Source organism: Peromyscus californicus, unplaced genomic scaffold (assembly GCF_007827085.1).
Source record: "Peromyscus californicus insignis strain IS unplaced genomic scaffold, ASM782708v3 Scaffold_4__1_contigs__length_199733344, whole genome shotgun sequence".
NCBI classification, from domain to species: Eukaryota; Metazoa; Chordata; class Mammalia; order Rodentia; family Cricetidae; genus Peromyscus; species Peromyscus californicus.
This window is the reverse complement of record NW_026294562.1, coordinates 151,258,777-151,276,367: the sequence shown is the minus strand read 5'-3', so window position 1 is coordinate 151,276,367 and position 17,591 is coordinate 151,258,777. Positions and strand designations below refer to the sequence as shown.

General features: G+C 49.9%; 1 protein-coding gene across 2 annotated transcripts in view; it reads left to right on the top strand.

Annotated features, from left to right (window-relative positions):
• Positions 1 to 15,235, top strand: part of Nell1 (neural EGFL like 1) — an 839,269-nt gene extending 824,034 nt beyond the window's left edge. For both annotated transcript variants that reach the window (XM_052761990.1, XM_052761989.1), the window contains 2 exons: positions 127 to 351; positions 14,786 to 15,235. In XM_052761990.1, the coding sequence (XP_052617950.1) occupies positions 127 to 351; positions 14,786 to 14,836 (276 nt within the window). In that variant the 3' untranslated portion in view covers positions 14,837 to 15,235. The remainder of the gene's footprint in view (positions 1 to 126; positions 352 to 14,785) is intronic.
• The last annotated feature ends 2,356 nt before the right edge of the window (positions 15,236 to 17,591 follow it).

Genomic DNA, 17,591 nt, shown 5'->3' with positions numbered 1-17,591 from the left:
GTACAGACTAGAAGCATTCAGCAAGTAGAATAATGAGAATTCCAGTGCTTTTCCTCTCCCAAGGGATACTGGGAATGTAACACTGAATAAGAACGAGGGAGACTCATTTCATCTTTCTCTCCACAGGAAGGAGAGGCAGACTGCTGGCCGCTAGCTTGCCCGAGTCTGAGCTGTGAATACACAGCCATCTTTGAAGGAGAGTGCTGTCCCCGCTGTGTCGGTGACCCCTGCCTGGCTGATAATATTGCTTATGACATCAGAAAAACTTGCCTGGACAGCTCTGGTGTTTCGAGGCTGAGCGGTGCAGTGTGGACAATGGCTGGATCTCCTTGTACAACCTGTAAATGCAAGGTAACCAGCTTCCCTGGGGTGTATGAGCTACAGACAATTTCCTTCTAAAATCTCCGAACTCAGATTCCATGGGGTGCATGTTCTCTAGGTGGTCCTTGTATAAAGGCAGATTCCAAATGGACATGGAAAAATACAAATTTGCCTTAAAAACTACTAAATTTTAACAACTGTCTGTAAGCTCAGTTATAGATAATTCAAGTTCTTTTGACCTTCAGTGTGTAAACCAGACTCAGAAAGACAAACATGGTATGTACTCACTCATAGGTGGATACTAGATGTAAAACAAAGGATGACTAGACTGCTACTCACAACTCCATGGAGGCTACCTAGTAAAGAGGACCCTAAGAAAGACACAGGGATAGCCCAATGACAGAGAAATGGATGAGATCTACATGAGCAAACTGAACATGAGGGGGGGGTAATGAAGGGCAAGGGTCGGGGGAAAGAGAGCTTAGAGGAGCAGGAGATTCCAGCTGGATCAAGAATAGAGAGGGAGAACAAGAAAAAAGAGACCATGATAAATGAAGACCCCATGGGAATAGGAAGAAGCAAAGTGCTAGAGAGGTCCCCAGATATCAACAAAGATACCTCCACAATAGACTACTGGCAATGGTCCAGAGAAAGCTTGAACTGACCTACTCTGGTGATCGGATGGCCAAACACCCTAACTGTTGTGGTAGAACTCTCATCCAATGACTGATGAAAGCAGATGCAGAGATCCACGGCCAGGCCCCAGGTGAAGCTCCAGGAGTCCAATCGGCGAGAAAGAGGAGGGACTGTATGAGTGAGAGATGTTGAGACCATGACTGGAAAAAGCACAGGTACAAATAGCCAAACTAGTGGAAACACATGAACTATGAGCCAATAGCTGAGGAGCCCCCAACTGTATCAGGCCCTCTGGATAAGTGAGACAGTCAATTATCTTGAAGTGTTTGGGAGGCCCCCAGGCAGTGGGACTGGGACCTGTCCTTAGTGCATGAGCTGGCTTTTGGGAGTCTGGGGCCTATGCTGAGACACTTTGCTCAGCCTGGGTGAAGGGAGGAGGGGACTGGACCTGCCTTGACTGAATCTACCAGGCTGAGCTGAATCCCCAGGGGAGTCTTTGCCCTGGAGGAGATGGGAATGGGGGGTGGATTGGGGGTAGTAGCGGGGGGGGGGGGGGGCGGGATAAGGGAGGACAGGGGAATCCGTGGCTGATATGTAAAGTTAAATTATAAAATTAAAAAATAATGATAATTTTTAAAAAAGAAAAAGAAAATTCAGCGGAAAAAAAATAAGGGAAGACAAGAGCCGGATGGGGAGATAGAAAGAGAAGGAAGAGGGAGGGAAGGGGAGTGAAGAAAATGAGCACACAACTTCTTAGCTTCATCCTGGAAAATTACAGAAACTATCAATGGCAAGGCAAGGAGAGAGATCTATGTAGCTGTTTCCTCTGTCTTATTTTACATCGCCAAACATATTCCTGGGTCTCTTGTGGTGTTTGAATGTGATTATTTCTCTGTCTTTTTGGAGGATTCCCCATGAAATATCCTCATGTATCTTTAAGACTTTAAAGGTGGCTCTTCCTCCCTTCAGTGTTCATAGAATCGTGACCAAAGGCAGCTTCAAGTGATGCTAGATCAACCAGTCAAAATCTCAGTCAAAACATCACTTCCAGATTCCTATGATTAAGCATGTTAAGAATGATAGTCAACTTGATCCCATCAAAGTCTGCCTTTACCTCAGCTATCAGTGGAGGCTTTACAGCTTGTCTTTTATTGGATTTATTTTATTTTTGTAAAAGGCCTCTTCTGCATCTATTGAGATAATCATGCCCTTTTTTCAGTTTATTTATGGGGTGGATTACATTTATTGATTTTTATGATGATCCATCCCTGTATCTCTAGGATGAAGATCATGGTAGATGATCTTTTTGATGTGTTGTTGATTTGGTTTGCAAGTGTTTTATTGAGGATTTTTGCATCTATGTTCATAAGGGAGAGTGTCAGGGTGACTGTGGCCTCATTAAATGAGTTGGGCAGTGTTCCTTCTGTTTCTATTTTGTGGATTAATTTGAAGAGTGCTGCTGTTAACTCTTCTTTGAAAGTTTGATAGATTTCTGGGCTAAAACCATCTGGCCTTGGGCTTTTTTTTCTGGTTGAGAGACTTTTGATTACTGTTTCTATCTTACTAGGGGTTATATATCTGTTTAAATTGCTTATCTGATCTTGATTTAACTTTGGTGGGTGGTATATATTGAGAAATGTATCCATTTCTTTTAGATTTTTCCAATTTGGTGGGGTACAGGTTATTAAAATATTAAAATATGTCCTATGATTCTCTGGATTCCTTTGGTGTCTGTTGTTATGACCGAATTTGCATTTCAGACTTTATTAATTTGAATCTTCTCTGTCTTTTAAATAATTTGGCTAAAGGCTCATCAATCTTATTGATTTTCTCTGTGAACCAACTTTTTGTTTCATTGATTCTTTGTGTTGTTTTGTTGTTGTTTCTATTTTATTGATTACAGCCCTGAGTTTGATTATTTTTTGCTGTTTATTCCTTTTGGTTGTGATTTCTTCTTTTTGTTCTAGAACTTTCAGGTGTGCTGTTAAGTTACTAGTATGAAATCTTTCCTTTCTATTTTGTAGACACTTAATGCTATGAAATTGCCTTTTAGAACCACCTTCATATATTCCATAATTTGGGGTATATTGGTTTTTCATTTTCATTCAATTCTAAAAAGTTTTAAATTTCTTTCTTAATTTCTGTCCTCATCCATTTTTTTCATTCAGTAATGAGTAGTTCAGTTTCTATCAGTTTGTAAGCTTTGTGTTGTTCATATTCCCCCTTGAACCATGGTTGTCAGATAGGATGCATGGTGTTATTTTAACTTTCTCTTATTTGTTGAGACATGCTTTTTGTCCAAGTATGTGGTCAGTTTTGGAGAAAGTTCCCTGAGCTGTTGAGAATAGGTATTTTTGTGAGTACTTGGATGAAGCATTCTGAAAATATCTGTTAGGTCCATTTTGTTTATAACATCAGTTAGCTCCATCATTTCTCTGTCTAGTTTTTATGTGGATGACCTGCTTATTGGCAAGAGTGGTGTATTTAAGTTTCCCACTATCAGTGTGTGAGGGTTAATATGTGATTTAAGCTATAGTAGTGTTTCTTTTACAAACTTGAGTACCCTTGTGTTTGGTCCATAGACATTAAGAATCTCAGTGTCCTCTTGGTGAATTTTTCCTTTGATGAGTATATAGTGTTCTTCTCCATCTCTTCTGATTAGCTTTGATTTGAAGTCTTTTTTGTCAAATATTAATCTGGTTATAATCTTCTTAAGTTCACTCGCTTGGAATATCTTTTTCCATCCTTTTACCTTAGGTGATGTCTATCCTTCATGTTAAGGTGTTTTTTGGATACAACAGAAGGGTGAATCCTGTTTTCACATCCATTTTCTTAGTCTATGTCTTTTTATTAGTGACTCGAGACCATTGATGTTGAGAGTTATCAACAAGCAGTGTTTGCTGATTCCTGTTATTTTGTTGTTGTTGTTGGTGGTGGTGGTGGTGGTGGTGGTGGTGATAGTGGTGGTGGTGGTGGTGGTGGTGGTGGTGGTGTGTGGTGGTGGTGGTGGTGTTTTTCTTCTCTTCTGATTTTCTGTTTTCCTGGGTGTGGTGATCCTCTTCAGGTTGAAATTTTCCCTTCTGTAGGGCTAGACTTGTAGATGAATACTGCTTAAGTTTGGCTTTATCTTGGAATGTCTTTTTCCTTATCTTGTGACTCAAAGTTTTAGTGGGTGTAGTAGTCTGGTCTGGTGTCTGTGTCTCCTAAAGTTTGAAGAAGGTCCTTGTGGATCTTAGAGTCTCCATTGAGATGTCAGGTGTTATTCTAATAGGTCTGGCTTTAATATGTCTTTTTCTCATGCAGCTTTTAATATTCTTTCTTTGTTCTGTATATTCAGAGCTTTGATTATTATGTGCCAAGGAAACTTTCTTTTCTGGTCAAATATATTTGGTGTTCCCTGTGCTTCTTGTACCTTGATTGGCACCTCATTCTTTAGGCTAGGGAAATTTTCTTCAATGATTTTGTTGAAAATATTTTCTACGCCTTTGACCCCGGTTTTTTCCTTTCTGTATTCTTATTATTCTTAGATTTGGTCTTTTCATACTGTCACAAATGTCTTAGATGTTTTCTGTCTGGAGTTTTTTAGATTTAACATCTTCTTTTATTGAAAGTCCTTCAGGTACCTGCCCCAAGGGGTTTTCTCCCAGAGTCAGGTGAAGGTGCTTACAAGCAGAGGGTATCAAGTCTTAAGGATATCAAAAGAATCAGCGCACACCGGGCTCTCTCAGTCCGTTCACTTTACTGTTCTAAATCAGTTCATTCTCTGATCTCTCTGCTGTTCTCTCTTTGTTCTACCTTAGTTCTGCCCTGAGTCTCTGAAGTTTCCAGTTTTTATATACGTATAATCAGCAATTCTCTGTCCAAAGCAAGGTCACAAGGCTTGAATTCTTTCAGGGTCATAAAACAGATAAGAGTTTACATCAGGCAGTGACTGTCAGGCTTTCTGTATAACTCAAGGAGGGGGTGACCTGTAAAAACCTCAATGAACTCTTAAAGGGAAAGGGTCTAAAGAGAGGGAGAGAGACCTTGAATCAATTAGGGAAATCTAAGAGGGGAAAGGTGGGAATCCATGTGTAATATTGCATTCCTAAGTGTGGTTAGCTAACAAGCTGATTAACAAACCAAGATGAAAATAAAAGGAGTTAAGAATTTGTTAGTTCCCGGTTAGCTTGGGGCAGCACTTTCCTATCTGGTGGCGGGGTGAGGCCAAGGCACACTTGTTCCCTATCTATCTAAAGGCTGTGAGTCAACAATTTCAGACATGTTGTAATTCTATGTCCTTGGATGTCTCAGAATGTCTCAAATGAGATTCTTTTGCCTGAACACTAAACACCGACCAAATGCCTGCCAATGAAGATAATTGCAAGGAGGCAGACCTCTAAGTTTACCTTGGAGAAAGGAACAAAAACCTGGTTGTGAGAAGCAGGTGTTGACTGTGTGACTATTTTTCACACATAGCTGGGGGATGTTATCCAATGTTTTACCCAATAAGTGATCAAGCACACTGTTAAAAGTTCTTGGGGAAAGAATCAAATGGGAAAGATACAATAGCACATAGGAAATTCACTGCAGGAAACAGCTAATACATTCAAAAGGCAATCATTCCAAAACACCTCACATGATGGTTTCCACCACCAGAACTCTTGGTTCTGAGAGGATGACCTTTTGAACACTAGTTGTCACCTGCTGTATACTTTAATAGCCTTTTGCTCCCAGCAGCTCTCAATGTTGTTTGACCCAGGTGTCCATTTCTTCTGTCTTGTCTTCAGTGCTTGAGAGTCCTCATCCATCTCTTGTGTTCTGTTGATGAGGCTTGCCTCTGTAGTCCTTGATCAAGTTACTAAAGTTTTCATTTTCATGTTTCCCTCAGTTTGGGTTTTCTTATCTATTCTATTTTCATATTCAGGTCTGGACACTGTTATACTCACTTCCTTTCATGGTTTGCTTGTATTTTCATAGATTTCCTTAATGGATATATTCATTTCCTCCTTAAAGAAATTCATATTCATAAATTCTATTTTAAGCCCCTTTTTTCATTTCTCAAGGCATACTATAGTAGGATTACTGTGCTCTAGTAGGGACACATTGTCCTTGAAGTTGATTTTGTTACTATGCTGGACATCTAGGCATCTGGGTTTGGGATGATGGTAAATCTAGGTGCTGATATCTGGTCTTGTCTTTGTTGGGTGTGTGTTTGTTCCTTGATTTATGTTGTCCTCTCTGGTTCCTGGGTGGGTGTGGTGGCTGTGTGTGAGCTGGTAGGCAATGCTATTAGAATACTGCCAAGTGTGTCCACTGGGGGTTTGGGTACAATGTATCCCTAGGTATTGGGTGCTGACACTTAGGAATAGAGATGATCTACAGAGGGGATCCACAGGAGGGAAGAAAGCAGGTTCTTCCACCAGGATCTGCCTAGTCCCTGGGAATGGAGACAGAGAGTAAGAAAAGGCCACAGCAGGTGCTCTGCTACATGTATGGGGATGAGACTGGGGGGTTGATTTGGAGGAAAGGAGAGTGAAGATCTGAATCTCACTACCTGCTCTGCTGACCTACTTGATTCTCTGGACGGCATGGCAAGAGAGCTCCAAGGGAATGTCTTCTAGAGCTGGGTACTGAGACAGAGGGATGAGTGGAGAGCAGGTCAGAGAAGATCTGAGTGATCTGCTGGAGATGGGAGCGGAGAGGAGGGGATCACAGCAGGGGGTCAGGGAGGAGGGGGATCACAGCAGGGGGTCAGAGAGGAGGGGATCACAGCAGGGGGGTCAGGGAGGAGGGGGATCACAGCAGGGGGTCAGGGAGGAGGGGGATCACAGCAGGGGGTCAGGGAGGAGGGGGATCACAGCAGGGGGTCAGAGAGGAGGGGGATCACAGCAGGGGGTCAGAGAGGAGGGGATCACAGCAGGGGGTCAGGGAGGAGGGGGATCACAGCAGGGGGTCAGAGAGGAGGGGATCACAGCAGGTGATTAGAGAGGAGGGGGATCACAGCAGGGGGTCAGGGAGGAGGGGATCACAGCAGGTGATTAGAGAGGAGGGGATCACAGCAGGGGGTCAGAGAGGAGGGGATCACAGCAGGGGGTCAGGGAGGAGGGGGATCACAGCAGGGGGTCAGGGAGGAGGGGGATCACAGCAGGGGGTCAGGGAGGAGGGGATCACAGCAGGGGGTCAGGGAGGAGGGGGATCACAGCAGGGGGTCAGGGAGGAGGGGGATCACAGCAGGTCATCAGAGAGGAGGGGGATCACAGCAGGGGGTCAGAGAGGAGGGGATCACAGCAGGGGATCAGAGAGGAGGGGGGATCACAGCAGGGGGTCAGAGAGGAGGGGGATCACAGCAGGGGGTCAGAGAGGAGGAGGATCACAGCAGGGGGTCAGGGAGGAGGGGGATCACAGCAGGGGGTCAGAGAGGAGGGGGATCACAGCAGGGGGTCAGAGAGGAGGGGGATCACAGCAGGGGGTCAGAGAGGAGGGGGATCACAGCAGGGGGTCAGAGAGGAGGGGATCACAGCAGGGGGTCAGGGAGGAGGGGGATCACAGCAGGGGGTCAGGGAGGAGGGGGATCACAGCAGGGGGTCAGAGAGGAGGGGGATCACAGCAGGGGGTCAGAGAGGAGGGGATCACAGCAGGGGGTCAGAGAGGAGGGGGATCACAGCAGATGATTAGAGAGGAGGGGGATCACAGCAGGGGAGCAGAGAGGAGGGAGATCACAGCAGGGGATCAGAGAGGAGGGGATCACAGCAGGTGATTAGAGAGGAGGGGGATCACAGCAGGGGGTCAGGAAGGAGGGGATCACAGCAGGGGGTCAGAGAGGAGGGGGATCACAGCAGGGGGTCAGAGAGAAGGGGGATCACAGCAGGGGGTCAGAGAGGAGGGGATCACAGCAGGTGATTAGAGAGGAGGGGATCACAGCAGGGGGTCAGGGAGGAGGGGATCACAGCAGGGGGTCAGGGAGGAGGGGATCACAGCAGGGGGTCAGAGAGGAGGGGGATCACAGCAGGGGATTAGAGAGGAGGGGGATCACAGCAGGGGGTCAGGGAGGAGGGGGATCACAGCAGATGATTAGAGAGGAGGGGGATCACAGCAGGGGAGCAGAGAGGAGGGAGATCACAGCAGGGGATCAGAGAGGAGGGGATTACAGCAGGTGATTAGAGAGGAGGGGGATCACAGCAGGGGGTCAGGAAGGAGGGGATCACAGCAGGGGGTCAGAGAGGAGGGGGATCACAGCAGGGGGTCAGAGAGAAGGGGGATCACAGCAGGGGGTCAGAGAGGAGGGGATCACAGCAGGTGATTAGAGAGGAGGGGATCACAGCAGGGGGTCAGGGAGGAGGGGATCACAACAGGGGGTCAGGGAGGAGGGGATCACAGCAGGGGGTCAGAGAGGAGGGGGATCACAGCAGGTGATTAGAGAGGAGGGGGATCACAGCAGGGGGTCAGGGAGGAGGGGGATCACAGCAGGGGTCAGAGAGGAGGGGATCACAGAAGGGGTCAGAGAGGAGGGGATCACAGCAGGGGGTCAGAGAGGAGGGGGATCACAGCAGGGGGTCAGAGAGGAGGGGGATCACAGCAGGGGGTCAGAGAGGAGGGGATCACAGCAGGTGATTAGAGAGGAGGGGATCACAGCAGGGGGTCAGAGAGGAGGGGGATCACAGCAGGGGGTCAGAGAGGAGGGGATCACAGCAGGTGATTAGAGAGGAGGGGGATCACAGCAGGGGGTCAGAGAGGAGGGTGATCACAGCAGGTGATTAGAGAGGAGGGGATCACAGCAGGGGAGCAGAGAGGAGGGGGATCACAGCAGGGGGTCAGAGAGGAGGGGATCACAGCAGGGGGTCAGAGAGGAGGGGATCACAGCAGGGGGTCAGAGAGGAGGGGGATCACAGCAGGGGAGCAGAGAGGAGGGTGATCACAGCAGGTGATTAGAGAGGAGGGGGATCACAGCAGGGGGTCAGAGAGGAGGGGATCACAGCAGGGGGTCAGAGAGGAGGGGATCACAGCAGGGGGTCAGGGAGGAGGGGGATCACAGCAGGGGGTCAGGGAGGAGGGGGATCACAGCAGGTGATTAGAGAGGAGGGGATCACAGCAGGTGATTAGAGAGGAGGGGATCACAGCATGTGATTAGAGAGGAGGGGATCACAGCAGGGGGTCAGAGAGGAGGGGATCACAGCAGGGGGTCAGGGAGGAGGGGGCTCACAGCAGGGGGTCAGAGAGGAGGGGGATCACAGCAGGTGATTAGAGAGGAGGGGATTACATCAGGGGGTCAGGGAGGAGGGGATCACAGCAGGTGATTAGAGAGGAGGGGATCACAGCAGGGGGTCAGAGAGGAGGGGGATCACAGCAGGGGGGTCAGAGAGGAGGGGGATCACAGCAGGGGGTCAGAGAGGAGGGGATCACAGCAGGGGGTCAGAGAGGAGGGGATCACAGCAGGGGGTCAGAGAGGAGGGGATCACAGCAGGGGGTCAGAGAGGAGGGGATCACAGCAGGGGGTCAGAGAGGAAGGGATCACAGCAGGGGGTCAGGGAGGAGGGGGATCACAGCAGGGGTTCAGAGAGGAGGGGATCACAGCAGGGGGTCAGAGAGGAGGAGGATCACAGCAGGGGGTCAGAGAGGAGGGGATCACAGCAGGGGGTCAGAGAGGAGGGGATCACAGCAGGGGTTCAGAGAGGAGGGGATCACAGCAGGGGGTCAGAGAGGAGGGGATCACAGCAGGGGGTCAGGGAGGAGGGGGATCACAGCAGGGGGTGAGAGAGGAGGGGGATCACAGCAGGGGGTCAGAGAGGAGGGGATCACAGCAGGGGGTCAGAGAGGAGGGGGATCACAGCAGGGGGTCAGAGAGGAGGGGATCACAGCAGGGGGTCAGGGAGGAGGGGGATCACAGCAGATGATTAGAGAGGAGGGGGATCACAGCAGGGGAGCAGAGAGGAGGGAGATCACAGCAGGGGATCAGAGAGGAGGGGATCACAGCAGGTGATTAGAGAGGAGGGGGATCACAGCAGGGGGTCAGGAAGGAGGGGATCACAGCAGGGGGTCAGAGAGGAGGGGGATCACAGCAGGGGGTCAGAGAGAAGGGGGATCACAGCAGGGGGTCAGAGAGGAGGGGATCACAGCAGGTGATTAGAGAGGAGGGGATCACAGCAGGGGGTCAGGGAGGAGGGGATCACAGCAGGGGGTCAGGGAGGAGGGGATCACAGCAGGGGGTCAGAGAGGAGGGGGATCACAGCAGGGGATTAGAGAGGAGGGGGATCACAGCAGGGGGTCAGGGAGGAGGGGGATCACAGCAGATGATTAGAGAGGAGGGGGATCACAGCAGGGGAGCAGAGAGGAGGGAGATCACAGCAGGGGATCAGAGAGGAGGGGATTACAGCAGGTGATTAGAGAGGAGGGGGATCACAGCAGGGGGTCAGGAAGGAGGGGATCACAGCAGGGGGTCAGAGAGGAGGGGGATCACAGCAGGGGGTCAGAGAGAAGGGGGATCACAGCAGGGGGTCAGAGAGGAGGGGATCACAGCAGGTGATTAGAGAGGAGGGGATCACAGCAGGGGGTCAGGGAGGAGGGGATCACAACAGGGGGTCAGGGAGGAGGGGATCACAGCAGGGGGTCAGAGAGGAGGGGGATCACAGCAGGTGATTAGAGAGGAGGGGGATCACAGCAGGGGGTCAGGGAGGAGGGGGATCACAGCAGGGGTCAGAGAGGAGGGGATCACAGAAGGGGTCAGAGAGGAGGGGATCACAGCAGGGGGTCAGAGAGGAGGGGGATCACAGCAGGGGGTCAGAGAGGAGGGGGATCACAGCAGGGGGTCAGAGAGGAGGGGATCACAGCAGGTGATTAGAGAGGAGGGGATCACAGCAGGGGGTCAGAGAGGAGGGGGATCACAGCAGGGGGTCAGAGAGGAGGGGATCACAGCAGGTGATTAGAGAGGAGGGGGATCACAGCAGGGGGTCAGAGAGGAGGGTGATCACAGCAGGTGATTAGAGAGGAGGGGATCACAGCAGGGGAGCAGAGAGGAGGGGGATCACAGCAGGGGGTCAGAGAGGAGGGGATCACAGCAGGGGGTCAGAGAGGAGGGGATCACAGCAGGGGGTCAGAGAGGAGGGGGATCACAGCAGGGGAGCAGAGAGGAGGGTGATCACAGCAGGTGATTAGAGAGGAGGGGGATCACAGCAGGGGGTCAGAGAGGAGGGGATCACAGCAGGGGGTCAGAGAGGAGGGGATCACAGCAGGGGGTCAGGGAGGAGGGGGATCACAGCAGGGGGTCAGGGAGGAGGGGGATCACAGCAGGTGATTAGAGAGGAGGGGATCACAGCAGGTGATTAGAGAGGAGGGGATCACAGCATGTGATTAGAGAGGAGGGGATCACAGCAGGGGGTCAGAGAGGAGGGGATCACAGCAGGGGGTCAGGGAGGAGGGGGCTCACAGCAGGGGGTCAGAGAGGAGGGGGATCACAGCAGGTGATTAGAGAGGAGGGGATTACATCAGGGGGTCAGGGAGGAGGGGATCACAGCAGGTGATTAGAGAGGAGGGGATCACAGCAGGGGGTCAGAGAGGAGGGGGATCACAGCAGGGGGTCAGAGAGGAGGGGGATCACAGCAGGGGGTCAGAGAGGAGGGGATCACAGCAGGGGGTCAGAGAGGAGGGGATCACAGCAGGGGGTCAGAGAGGAGGGGATCACAGCAGGGGGTCAGAGAGGAGGGGATCACAGCAGGGGGTCAGAGAGGAGGGGATCACAGCAGGGGGTCAGGGAGGAGGGGGATCACAGCAGGGGTTCAGAGAGGAGGGGATCACAGCAGGGGGTCAGAGAGGAGGAGGATCACAGCAGGGGGTCAGAGAGGAGGGGATCACAGCAGGGGGTCAGAGAGGAGGGGATCACAGCAGGGGTTCAGAGAGGAGGGGATCACAGCAGGGGGTCAGAGAGGAGGGGATCACAGCAGGGGGTCAGGGAGGAGGGGGATCACAGCAGGGGGTGAGAGAGGAGGGGGATCACAGCAGGGGGTCAGAGAGGAGGGGATCACAGCAGGGGGTCAGAGAGGAGGGGGATCACAGCAGGGGGTCAGAGAGGAGGGGATCACAGCAGGGGGTCAGGGAGGAGGGGGATCACAGCAGGTGATTAGAGAGGAGAGGGATCACAGCAGGTGATTAGAGAGGAGGGGGATCACAGCAGGTGATTAGAGAGGAGGGGGATCACAGCAGGGGTTCAGAGAGGAGGGGGATCACAGCAGGGGAGCGGAGAGGAGGGGATCACAGCAGGGGGTCAGAGAGGAGGGGATCACAGCAGGTCGTCAGAGAGGAGGGGGATCACAGCAGGGGGTCAGAGAGGAGGGGGATCACAGCAGGGGGTCAGAGAGGAGGGGGATCACAGCAGGGGGTCAGGGAGGAGGGGGATCACAGCAGGGGGTCAGGGAGGAGGGGATCACAGCAGGTGATTAGAGAGGAAGGGATCACAGCAGGGGGTCAGAGAGGAGGGGATCACAGCAGGGGGTCAGGGAGGAGGGGATCACAGCAGGGGGTCAGGGAGGAGGGGGATCACAGCAGGGGGTCAGGGAGGAGGGGGATCACAGCAGGTCATCAGAGAGGAGGGGGATCACAGCAGGGGGTCAGAGAGGAGGGGATCACAGCAGGGGATCAGAGAGGAGGGGGGATCACAGCAGGGGGTCAGAGAGGAGGGGGATCACAGCAGGGGGTCAGAGAGGAGGAGGATCACAGCAGGGAGTCAGGGAGGAGGGGGATCACAGCAGGGGGTCAGAGAGGAGGGGGATCACAGCAGGGGGTCAGAGAGGAGGGGGATCACAGCAGGGGGTCAGAGAGGAGGGGATCACAGCAGGGGGTCAGAGAGGAGGGGATCACAGCAGGGGGTCAGGGAGGAGGGGGATCACAGCAGGGGGTCAGAGAGGAGGAGGATCACAGCAGGGGGTCAGAGAGGAGGGGATCACAGCAGGGGGTCAGAGAGGAGGGGATCACAGCAGGGGTTCAGAGAGGAGGGGATCACAGCAGGGGGTCAGAGAGGAGGGGATCACAGCAGGGGGTCAGAGAGGAGGGGATCACAGCAGGGGGTCAGGGAGGAGAGGGATCACAGCAGGGCTCAGAGAGGAGGGGATCACAGTAGGGGGTCAGGGAGGAGGGGGATCACAGCAGGGGGTCAGGGAGAAGGGGGATCACAGCAGGGGGTCAGAGAGGAGGGGGATCACAGCAGGGGGTCAGAGAGGAGGGGGTCACAGCAGGGGGTCAGAGAGGAGGGGGATCACAGCAGGTGATTAGAGAGGAGGGGGATCACAGCAGGGGAGCAGAGAGGAGGGGGATCACAGCAGGGGGTCAGAGAGGAGGGGATCACAGCAGGGGGTCACAGAGGAGGGGATCACAGCAGGTGATTAGAGAGGAGGGGGATCACAGCAGGGTGTCAGGGAGGAGGGGGATCACAGCAGGTGTTTAGAGAGGAGGGGGATCACAGCAGGGGGTCAGGGAGGAGGGGGATCACAGCAGTGGGTCAGAGAGGAGGGGGATCACAGCAGGTGGTCAGAGAGGAGGGGGATCACAGCAGGGGGTCAGAGAGTAGGGGGATCACAGCAGGTGATTAGAGAGGAGGGGGATCACAGCAGGGGGTCAGAGAGGAGGGGGATCACAGCAGGGGGTCAGAGAGGAGGGGATCACAGCAGGGGGTCAGAGAGGAGGGGATCACAGCAGGTGATTAGAGAGGAGGGAGATCACAGCAGGGGGTCAGATAGGAGGGGATCACAGCAGGTGATTAGAGAGGAGGGGATCACAGCAGGGGGTCAGGGAGGAGGGGATCACAGCAGGGGGTCAGGGAGGAGGGGATCACAGCAGGGGGTCAGGGAGGAGGGGGATCATGGCAGGTATTCTCCTACAGAGTTGGAGATGAGATTGGGTGACTGGATTTGGAAAAGAGAAGGGTGAGTGAAGATCTGCAGTTGACCTATGGGCTCTTGGGGACCACCTCTGGAGTTGGGGGCTGGGACGAAAGGGTGAATGGGAAGGAAGGCTGGGGGAGAAGTTCTGCATGATCTGTTGTTGGGGGCAGAGATGATGGGGAGGCTGCAGCAGGTGACCTGCCACAGAGCTGGGAATGGGACTGGGGGATTGGATTTGCAGGAGACGAAGAGGAAGTGGAGCGCTTCAGTGAGCCCCAGTGGAGCTAGGCAGTTACCTCACCGGGTTTCCTGGCAAGCCTGGCTGGAGTGGGGTGGGGGCTTGGAGAATGGGATGAGTGGAGGGAGGTTGAGGAAGAACTGTGTGATCCATTGCAGAAGGGGGCAGAGAGCATCCAATCCCTTTTTAATGTCAGGATTGAGATTCATTAAAGGGAATTACAAAGGCATATTTATATTAATTTATGAAATTGAATTTTAATAAACTTCCCTGAATTTATTCACCTACACTCTCCCTCCTCCTTCCTAATCCTGATGAGGTGAGCAGTCATGGTTACCCTGGATGTGTGCACATTCGTGGAATCTATTTTGGATTTGCCTTTAATCTTACTGATATTTTCCATTAGTTTCTGAAATGGCTAATTGTTTCCTTTGAGATATTTATATTTGTAAAATATGTTTTGGAAATAAGTTTAGCAAATAAATTGTGAAAATCTGGAATGTCGGAGTGTATCTAGAGCATAGATTGAGTGCAGGCGGGACAGGAAACGGATCTGATAGCAAAGCCTCAGCCAAGAGTCACCAGGAAGATCATGCCTGTCGTGCTGGCTTCCTTTCCAAGCTGGATACGCTCTTTCCATTCTTGAAGCATAGCCTCTGTTCAGCTGTTGTGAACATAGACGGCAGACTGCTCATCACTGTGTGTTGTTTCAGTGGCTGACACTTGTCTTCTCTTTGCACAGAATGGGAGAGTCTGCTGCTCTGTGGATCTGGAGTGTCTTGAAAATAATTGAAGTATTTTAAATGGACTCATCACAGGATAAAAATGGACAAAATGACCATCCAACCTGAGGAGAAAGAGGAGCTTATTTTTTTTTTTTTTAACCACAGTCAGTTACCAAAGTCTCCATCCGAGGACGGTGTTTGGGTGGCCTCTGCCACTTTGCTCATCCTTGCTGATCTAGTCTAGATGCCTGCCGTGCCGTGCATTTCAGTCACTGGTTGTTGAGTCTCCTTGTTGTAAATCACCTTCCCCTCGCCAGATCATTTGCGGATACATTTAATGGATCCCATGATAAATGTTAATGTATTTTTTGTTTATTTTGTGTACTAACATAATAGAGACTTGGCACCGTTTATTTATTTTTCTTGATTTTTGATTCAAATTCTAAAAATAAAGTTGCCTGTTGTGACTTTTGTCTCATTGAGTGCACACAGTATGGAGGTTCCTGTGGGACATGTTGATGAAGATGTGTAGCATCTGTCCACGGCATCCTTCCGTTTCAAACTGTTGAACACAGATGCCCACTCACTCAGCTGAAAACTGTCCAGGGCAATTATGGTACACTGAAGGGGAAAGGATGCCAGACATCATTAAACATCATTTCAAAAAGTACTATCTCCTCCCTGTTGCAAAAATAAATGAAGTGACACATTTACTCACAATTTCTAAGCGGTGATCTTAAAAGCCCTTCTTGGCATTGGAAGTCAAATCTTGTTTTTATCGGTTTTATACAGTACTTATATCCAGCAACACACTTTAATCGTTATTAATAAAGTTAAAGACATAACACAAGTCTCCACCACATTACACAAACACGGATTAAAGAATCTGCTTGGCCATTGGCAGAGGTGTTTGATCTGCACCCTCTGTGGCAGGCTGCAAGGTGTCGGATTACTACCCAGTGTCCCACCAATCACACTGCATCTTCCAGGGGTGAAGAGGACATGAGCCTTTAAGAAAATCTGTTTGCGTGGGTTTGCGACTGTTTTCATTTCAGCCAATGCTTGCTTATTTATTCACTCATTTTATTTAATATATATGAGTGTTTTGCCTGCATGAATGTTTGTGCACCATGTGTGTGCCTGGTGCCTATGGAGGTCAGAAGGTCACCTAGAACTAGAGTTACAGATGGTGGTGAACTGCCACATGGATACCTGGAATGGGGAACAGGTCTCTGCAAGAGCTGCAAGTGTTCTTAACTACTAAGCCAGCTCTCCCGCCCACAACAAATGCTATATTTTTAAGAATTGGCAGTTATTCAGTTATACAAAATTATTACATTTCATCAGGTTTGTCAGGGCTGAGCATCCAACCTTAGGTGGGTGGTACTTTGGGGACTATCATGCATTGTGCTGAATTAAGTTAGTCCCTGGACTGCTGCTTATGCCTAAAAGTTACATCAATGATGCTATAAGTAATGTTTAAATCCTAAATACTAACATTATTAATTTAAAATTATTATCTCTGCATACTATTATTCACTAGTACTTTTCCAACAGAGATAATAACCAATATTTTGTGTGAAAATGGAGTACTCTACATGAAATCGACTTTATGTGATGAATCACAATGACAACAAATTGAATATTACACTTGGCAAAGACTGATAAATTATGAAACATCATATTTTATCTCAGTTCCTTACATGGAACCCTGGAGTAAAGAACTGAAAATTACCCGTATGACAACTCAACTAAAAGGAAGCCTTGCCAATGTTATGAGAAAGAAAACGTTACAGGGCTTGCGACTGTGTCTACAGATCTCTGTGTGATGCAGAGCGCTTCTGTGTCTACAGATCTCTGTGTGATGCAGAGCACTTCTGTTTTTTGGATTAGCCACTTGGCTTACATGTCCTAAGGGGGAGTCTGGTACTTCCCACAAAGGCCAGGTGACTCATGAAGTTAGCACTGTTCCTAGCCCCCTGTGGGAAGTCTGCTGACTTCTGCTCTAGAAAATGTCTGAGTACAGATACATGCCTTAGAGCCATCTGCACTTTTCCTCCAAGATGTTATCGAAAAGCCTGTTTTATTTGAATTCCAGTGTGTTGATACTTTCCTGAAGTGCAATTAACATCAATAGCCCAAAGTATTTTTACAAATACTTTCTCAGACCCGATCTTTTCTTCTGAAACTTAATGGAGTGAATTTAATCTGGGCTAATTTCAAACCACCATAGTATCTGTCAATATGGAATATGCTTCTTATAATATACTAGATGACATTTAATTGTTAAAGACACGTTGATCCAGATAATGACACATGCCTGCAGTTCCAGCCACTGGTGTCAAAGGGTGGGGGCTGAAGCAAAACAGAGAATCTCTTGACTTCATCAGTTTAAGACTATCCTATAAGAATATAAAACATTTCATCGTCATTATATGATGCTTTCTATGCTCTAGTGTGGAAACTAAAATACAGCTTTAGATGTAACCAACTAGATGAGTGATATGAATGAGCATTATGTAAGCCCAGATGATCAGAAGGGATCCTATTCAAATACACTTGACCTAGAAATGAACTACCTTCTTGACTTTGAATTTTTTTTTAAAAGACACCAAGTTGGATAGGAAGGGAAGGGAAGGTGGATCTAGGAAGAGTTGGAGGAGGAAGAATGAACATGATCAAAATGCATTCATCTGGATGCTGGGCATGTGGCTCACTGGTATAGCATTTGATAGCATGTTTATGACCCTTGGTTCCATATACAACATCATAAAAACAAGCAGATAGAAACAAAAACCTCAAATCCAGTAAACCTGGCATTTA